General features: G+C 32.0%; 1 protein-coding gene across 1 annotated transcript; it reads left to right on the top strand.

Moving 5' to 3' along the window:
• Positions 1–7,507: 7,507 nt before the first annotated feature.
• LOC111388081 lies at positions 7,508–8,160 on the top strand. The gene is made up of 2 exons (XM_023012744.1): positions 7,508–7,762; positions 7,869–8,160. The coding sequence occupies exons 1-2, from the start codon at positions 7,650–7,652 to the stop codon at positions 8,077–8,079; spliced, it is 324 nt and encodes a 107-aa protein (XP_022868512.1). The 5' UTR covers positions 7,508–7,649; the 3' UTR covers positions 8,080–8,160.
• The last annotated feature ends 787 nt before the right edge of the window (positions 8,161–8,947 follow it).

Below are 8,947 nucleotides of genomic sequence, written 5' to 3'. Positions count from 1 at the left end.
TATTTTTTTTTTTTTTTTTCAAGTCTATACAGAGTCAAATTGATACATACATCTACCTAATTTAGGCCTCCTTAAGGAAAATGGAGCGTTGGTATAAATTTGAGCATGAAAAAAATCGTAACTATCATACCTTAATATTATTATTTCAAAAAATTTAAATTTTGAGAATTCTTTTCAAAATTCAAGTCATAATTCAATATTCTATTTCATATAGAAATAGATAATAATTGATTTCTATAAGAGATAAGTGACCTTGATTGTTTGTTATTTATTAGTCATAATTTAGCCCCGTTTTGGCCCCCTTTAAAATTCATCAATTTAATTTAAATTTTTCTCTCTCCAATTTTCAATCACACAATTTTCAATAAAATAATATTTCTACAGGGGCTTAAAATTATTTTCATTAAACATGATAATAACCGATAGTTATAAAAGGATAATTGAGATTTATCTCTCTCCGTCATATTTCTATCCTAGCTAGACGTTTATATCGTGCACTGAAGTTCCATGTAAATAAGAAAATCGAAAACATTGAGATTCTTCATGCCATACACATACTCACCGATCACAAACATAAATCGTCGATATACAATTACCAATCACAGCCTCCATTGATTATTCCTGGCATATGAATATTCTTTATGCCAATAAATGTCACAGCACAATAAGAAATTATTTACTATTGATCGCAAAACAAACGTGTGCTTGTCACACTAGGGATCGTTCAAAACTCTTGGATGAATGTATCGTTTATTAATATTTGAATACTAGTGTTAGATTTGAATATATATGTTCTTCATGGTAATCGTTATGTATTCGAATTTTGACTGCATATGGGATTTTTATTCATCTTTGATTGTGACATTCAGTGACTTTATTGCATTTTACACAATGATATCGGTGTTCCTTCATCACCAGCACAAAATAGCACCATTTTTGAGCTACCTAAATTATGGAAGAATGGGACCATATGAGTGTGTTATGTGACTTGATTATCTTGATTGCAGTATGATTTTGATTGTGTGCGACTTTACCCATGTGACTGTAGAGAGGTGATGGTATATAAATAACATGTGATAATTGTGGCTTGACGTGTTTAAATAGTGTGAAAACTCTGTAAATCACACGTGTGACATATGTTGTGACTATAATAAATCAATTTTGATTAAAAGTTGTGTCTTGTTAACATTAACCTAAACTGTGACCTATATAATTTATGCATGTGATTCATATTACTTTTGTAACTTTGATTTCTCTGAAATACACCACCAATATAACCATATGTTTTATCGAATTTCTCTCCTCAAAAAATTTAATAAAGTAAGAGATATCAATATTTTTTTAAATCAAAATTTAAAAGATAAAATGGGGCAAAATTTGGCACAATTAATGAGATTTTGATTAAACTAATATATACATATAGACCCTATTTGAAACCCATTATTTTCTTGTTAAAATGAAAAATTTGATCGTTATTCATCACATCAAATCACCTATTTGACTTTTTATCTTTTGTGTGGAATCCATAACGACTATATTTTTCATTCTCATTTTTACAATAATATGGCTCAAATGGGGACATATTGTGTGTGTATATAGACACACACACACCTGAGTTCTACATAGAATAAATTTATACCTAATTTTCTATTCTAGATATTTAAAATCATGGTTCCCTGTAATTTTATCTCTGTGAAATCAAATCTAAGCACAATAAAGATGATATCACTCAATATTTGGTTTTCTTATCGTGTACGAAAGAGTAGACCATGCCAAAGTTAAGTTATTGTTTGTATGTGTTTGTGAATATCGCCATTAGAGTATCTCTAGTGCATTCTCAGTATAGTTGGCTGATAAATAAACAAAATTTTAGTCATGGTGGTATTAATATTTAATGAATAGACACTTTCACCTCCAATGGGTTCGTCCATAACTTAAATTTCATCGAATGAATATTTAATAAGGCAGAGCACAAAAGAGAGAGAAAATAACGATCATATGAAAGAAAGAGAAATGGGTTAATCTGCTTGAACAGGCCTTGTCCAAACAGAGGCTCGTGTGGCAGCCCACTATTGGGGGGTTATTGGCTGGCTTGTCCAGTAGGGCGCTGCCTTACATGCCCCTATTTGGACAAGGACCTGTCCCATAGCACAACCCCAAGAGAAATAGAAACTAAACATTTAAATTGAAACATTCAGAGCTTGATTGGGCCCCATTTTTTCACCCAAAAAATTGATTTTTTGATCGTTATTTCACTATTTCAACCGTCATATTTGACTTCTTCTTTCACAGGTGAACCCCACTTTTCACTTAACAGTCAAAAAATCAATTTTCAAAATCACTCCCAAACAGGCTCTCAATCTAACCAACCCTCTATGTATAAAATATTCTTCATAATGTCTATTTTTCCTGTCACGTCGGCTGGATAGAGTCACATAGAGGTTGCGTAGGAGAATTCGTTTTAACAATGTCTATTTTGCATTACACTTTTTGCTTACAATCCACATTATTAACATTAAAAAAATGCTATTATAAAACACAGCAAAGCGGCAGGAAAATTATCGATGAACAATTTTTATTGCTATTATACGATGAATTAGCAACATTATTATTATTATTATTATTATTATTATTATTATTATTATTATTATTATTATTATTATTATTATTATTATTATTATTATTATTATTATTATTATTATTATTATTATTTTTGTTAACGGATTAACTCTGTTGCTAATATTTCCCCAAAAAAAAAAAAGGTTGCTAAATTGCTAATATGTTAAAAAATTGTTTATATTTCTTAATTGAAAATATTATGTATGTGCAGTTTTACCCATTTTAAACTCTCTCTGTGTTTATGAACGAAATGTGAAAATGTCAAAGTAAGTATTTTTATTTCTCCTTTTTTTCTTTTTTGCCATACAATACTTGGTAAAAAATTAGAATAGGTTTCAATATGGAACTAAAAATTAGGAGCATAATTTTTTCAGTTGAAAATTGATGTGGGATAATATTTTAATTATTCGAAATGCATATGTTGACATCCCTTCATGATTGATAACTTCGCACAACATAAAAAGAGCCTGAATATGCTCATGTTGATTTTCTGTAGCTTTCTCAAAGAACTTGACGTTATGATAATTCTAAAAGAGATTAATGACATCTGGTCGAACGTAAAAGTTAGCTTGTCTGAATGGCGAGTAGATGATATAGAGAAGTACTAGTGAAGGCATTGCATTCACATAATCTCCTACTAATTAAAACCATTATTCCCCTATAACGACGTCAAAAACTTTTTCGAACAAAATTCACAATCATACGGAATCGTTGACAAGTAATAGATAAAGTGAGTTTAGAGTTATCATCCTACGATGATCAATGTTTAATTTCGGTCTACTAGTTATTACCAAGTTCGTTAAAGAGTAACGTCAAAAGAGATTTGTTGTGAATTTCTAATCTAATCTTAACTAAGAAAGTAATTGAGTGTGATTTTTAGTAAATATATAATGAATATATTGGATTTCTGAATCCCACTATTAGTGTTATTTCCAATTCTTGACCATAATAGTACTATTACTTTTCGTTAATGACAATCAATAATTCAATTTTATTTAGCGCGTGTTTGATCCACATTCTTTAAAAAAAAATACACTCTTAAATAGTGATTTGATATCATTTCAACAACACATTCTTTAATAAAATAATATTGCACGCAAATACAAAATTTTTCTTATATTTTAACCATACTGTTGACACATAAAAATTCAGCCCAAATCGAACGGGCCAAGAAATGAAACCCAATTGGAGAATCCCCAAATCAGATAGCCCAAAGAACGAAGCTCAATCAGACAATTCGGGATGAAGGCCCAAATAGGGAGGCCCATGATCGCGGAAACATCATCGCCCAAACTTGCAAGTCACCCAGGATCTGAGCGAATGGAGTGCCATGCAGTCGCCCAGAGCTGCTACTCTATTATCGTCCAAGGCCTTAGCAAATATGAAATGTTATAGTTATCAAGAAGCGCAGTTATCAAAGCAGTTATTAAGCGGCCTTATCACGTTCCACGATTCAAGGAATTCAATTGAAGACGGTTGAACGACGGAGAGTAATGGCAGCAGTTAGAAAAGGCAGTTTCATAACAAATTGACCATTATGAGGAAAGTGGGCAGTTGTAGAACAATCAAGCAGTTTTTAGGCGGTTGATCACAAAGAGATCATTCAGGGAGTATAAAAGGAAGAAAAGACATAGAGCAAAAAGACCCCGAATCAAAAACTTTCGAACAGAGAACATGTAATTTTAAATTTTTTAGCTTAGATTTAAACACTTCTTTCAGTAACTCGTGTGCTTGCGCCCCTTGGAGGCATTCTGTTTTTAATTTCTAATTGTAAAGTTATCGCCAATAAAGAACACCCATTTTTGGGACTTTGTCTCAAGAGGTTTGTCCCTTACACAATCGTCTGATCCCTTTTTAATTGTTAGCGACTGACCCGCGTGAAATACATACATTTTTCATCAATACACTATTCAAAAATGCCTTTACGTTGAAATAATGTGGCTCAAACAAGGACTTAATATCATTTCCCAAGAAATATCAAATATATGCTTAACATAACCCAATCCTATTCATAGTCTAAATTCGTATGAAAAACATGCATTTAATAATATGATTATTTCGCTCGATTGCACACGCTATACATATTATTTTTAATATTTATTGTTCGTGTGTTAAATATACAGTGTACTACATATTGTGAGTTTTCTAACAATATTAATAGGTAATAAGTTATCTAAATGATGGTCAATCATTCAAAAAACACGGCTAGATGCATAAATAATCAATAAACTAAAGAAATTACTAAATTAACAAGTTTTGAATTAAAAACAATAATTAAAAAGGTCCATCATCTATCTAATACAATGAAAAATTTAGCCAACATTCTCATAATTAAATTACATAAGAATAATTAAAAAAGCATCCCTGAAAATAAGAAAGATGAAAGAAGTATGAGAAATCTACGTTTTTTGCTCAAATCTTGAAATTGGCTATAAATTTTCAAAATTCTTGTATAATTTGCCTTGAATTGATGTATAGACTTGTTCTTCGCTTTCAAAATATGTAAAACATAATGAAATATACGTCGAACGGAGGTTTCATGGTTGAGTTTTGATATTTAAAGGATGCCAAAAAAATTGCAGTGAATTGAAATCAAAACAAAAATTAGGAAAACCGAGTTTTCTTCCATTTTCATACTGAGGTGCACACCTAAGGATAGCTTGGGACATGCCTGGCTAGTTCGGGAAACACAAGTACCCCTTTTTATCAAGGCATGCTCCTCTCCTGCAGGTTAGGTCGCACGCCTCACCTGATTTTTGACAGTTGAACAATTTTTAATATTTTTATTATAACTTTTTTTTATAACTGATTGAGGTGATTCAAAGTACATTGAAAAGATAATTCAAAGAGTTACAATTCTTCTAAAGGTAATATTTTTTCATTTCGAACGTTTACTATGCCAAAAATGGGTTTCAATGTGAGAATAAAATTTCAGAGCTTAACTCTTTCAGTTGAAAATTGATGTGTAATAGTGTTTTGACTATGTTTCGCCCTTTTGACTTCTTTTCTCATCCAGTTGACTCTTAGCACATCTTGAATCTTTATATTGACAGATATAACTTTTAAGTATTTGCTTTTTATTCCATGAACTTTAGATCTCTTACAATCGAGTCATTTTCACCGTTTTTCTCAAATTTCACCATTCTTTTATAATTTTAGCTTGTTTTCTCCAAGTTTACATCAAATCATTACTTTTACTTTTTAAACATAATATATAAAAAATTAGATAATATTGCAAACACAAAGGACTATAAAATGACATTATTTAAGGCCATGAATACACTTACCAATTGGGTAGCAATAAAAATCTATATATGGGAAAAATTTCAATATTTTTACAACAAACCAATTTTTGGGCCTAAACGATAGAAAAGTTCGTTACTTGATTGTGATAAGTTCGACTACTTGGCTTACTACTGTAGGGAATGGATCCGTGAGACTTCCAAAAAAGATGAAATGACTATGAAAGGCATCGAGGTACAAGATTAATCTATTGAGTGCATTAGCAACCCTTCAAACATAAACATGAGAAACCCCCATCAATGCCCAGTGGTCAAGTTAGCGAACCTAGTAAATTTGGAAACCTACACGACGAATTGTGACTATTTTGGTCGAATCATAATGACATAAAACAGGCATCCTCGTTAAGAATAACTATCAGACAGTATCAAAACATCACTCTCTAGATTTTCACTATAAAATCAAGAAATCCTAAGGACGCGTCCTCTCTATACATTACCATCTCTTGGGACACCGTGATCAATGTTTATATTAAGCCCCCTCCAAAGGAATAAGGTTGAAAAAATATTTTCATTATTACACATTACAATCATTAATCTTTTTACAATTACAATTACAATTACACTTACTCTTACTATTTATCTTTATATATAAGGATGTCAACAAGTCGAGTCGAGTGGAGCCAATCTATGAGCCAAAACTCAATGCTCAGGTTCAACTCGAGTAAAAATGGTTGAATTTTTTGGTCTGAGCCGAGTTAAGCTTTTGCTCTAAAAATGGTCTGAGCTGATGAGTTACACGGGTTGGCTCAGACTGACGCCCCAAAATGGGACTCGACATGAGCCGGCGAGCAAAATTACATTGAAGTGAATTGAGAATGAGATTCCCATCCTTTTTTCAGTCAAATCATTGTTATGAAGCTTAGACTCCGAACAGTTTGGAAGCTACGGAGCATCATTGTTGAAGCCACATTTTACCGTCTTAAGCTAAAATTTGTCCTTTTCATTGTAGGACGCAATTCAACGATTACATAAGATTCCATTCCTATATTTTTGCAGTTTAGAAATTTAATTTAAAAAAAAAAAATTTATGTTAGGAAAAAAAATTTTGGTGGGGGTGGGGTGGGGGCTCCAGCTAATTGAATGAATTTTTAACCTCGGCACAAATTTGTTAAGTATTTAGTTAATCAACATATTAGGTTTTGATCAAATTATGAGTTGTAGTTTCAATTCTAGACTACTCATTAATTCGGTCAAATTTTTTTAACCACTTTTTCAAATTACTTAAACTACAGTAGTAACATGCTCGAAAATATTTCATATTATCGAAATATTTGACCCGTAATTATAAATTGACATTACTTCTAAGATTTTAATCTTAACTTTTGTCTTATTCAATACTGAAAATGAACCAAGTCATCTAAAAACCCGTTTTTAAGAAAGTAACAATATTTGAATTTTTTTTCAAAATCATCATTAGAGATTAAACGTGTTTGTTAGAGCACCTTTTTTTTTTTTTTTTTTTTTTTTTTTTTAAAAAATTTTTTGGTAAATAACAATTATTTGGTCAAGACGTTCAAGATGAGCATTAATAGGATGTGATAGGTCAAAGGATATTTATTTGTACTTTGGAACAAATTTTTGGTCTCTTAATTGTTGCTTTTCAATTCCATTCCTTCTATTTTCTTTATCCATAACCTCAAAACCCACGTTTTAGAATCCCATCTGTCTCTATATATATCATCGTCGATTCATTGTTCAAACTCAGATATAACAATTTATTAAATCTCCATGGCTGCAGAAGCCAATTCATCAGACCCTTCTTCCTCAAATCTCAGAATCATTGTTCAAAATAGCCCTTCAGATTCTCAGCTCAATGAACTCGGCATCAAATCTTGGCCCAAGTAAGTCTCTCTCTCTCTCTCTCTCGAGCTGACAGGCAGAAGAAAGACAAAGAGGGGAAAGTTTCATTCTGCTGTACGTTAATATTTACGTCGTTTTTTTTAATAGGTGGGGTTGCTCACCGGGGAAGTATCTGCTAAAATTTGATGCACAAGAGACGTGTTATTTGTTACGAGGGAAAGTGAAAGTGCACTCGAAAAATTCATCGGAAGTGGTCGAATTCGGAGCCGGAGATCTCGTAGTTATTCCAAAGGGTTTGAGTTGCACTTGGGATGTATCTGTTGCAGTTGACAAACACTACAAGTTCGATGCATCATAATTATTGTTAATTAATTTGTATAATCCAGATTATTTTGATATATTATTCATTTAACCTCTATGCAGTACGTTCTTGATTCAATGTTTCTGTTTACTGGGATTAGTATATAGCAGTCAAAGGAAAATATGGGACCGTTCAAACAATAACTGTTTGCAGTTTGAAAAGGAAATGTTCCTTTTGACTGGTCAACTCAACATATTTTTATCATGAAGCAAAAATGACAACCTAATCCTTCCGTAGGGAATGCCCACAACTAATCCCACCAAAAAAATATGTTTTGATATTTTTCGAGAAAAAAGCCTCCTCACATGTGCGTGAACCCCACACGTGAACCCTATGTGTGAGGTCCACATCCATGTGTGTGCACCTGTAGAGGCTCTGTGCAAGAGCCTGTACAGGTAGCACAGCTAATTTTTCAAATATGTTTTATAATTAATATTCATATTCTCTTAAGTTGTGTAAGAGTCCATTTGATATGGTTTTTACTTTTGCACAATTATAGAAGAAATTACCTTAATTTTGATTTAAAGAATTAATTTTTCGTAGAGTTTTCTATTTCGAAAGTGTTTTTAGAGGAAATCATATTGTATCTAGAAACTCTTCTAATTAGAAGTATTTTTACAAAATTAGTCAAATAAATTCAAAAACTCTTTTCGACTTCTTAAAAGTCATGCCTGTTGGCCTCTAACTATGATTCGTGCAAGTAAGATGGCAATGAGGTGGAACGGTGCCGCTCCCATCCCATCATAATCCCCCTCTTTTGGAAAATTAGAGGTAAGCACGATCGTTAAAATTGGTCCGATCGAGTCAGCTCAAAACTCTCCAAATCGAGCGGTGTCAGGTTGATATGCATATTTTGAGCGGAGAA

Source organism: Olea europaea, unplaced genomic scaffold (assembly GCF_002742605.1).
Source record: "Olea europaea var. sylvestris unplaced genomic scaffold, O_europaea_v1 scaffold453, whole genome shotgun sequence".
Lineage (NCBI taxonomy): Eukaryota > Viridiplantae > Streptophyta > Magnoliopsida > Lamiales > Oleaceae > Olea > Olea europaea.
This window is presented reverse-complemented; position numbering and strand designations above follow the sequence as displayed.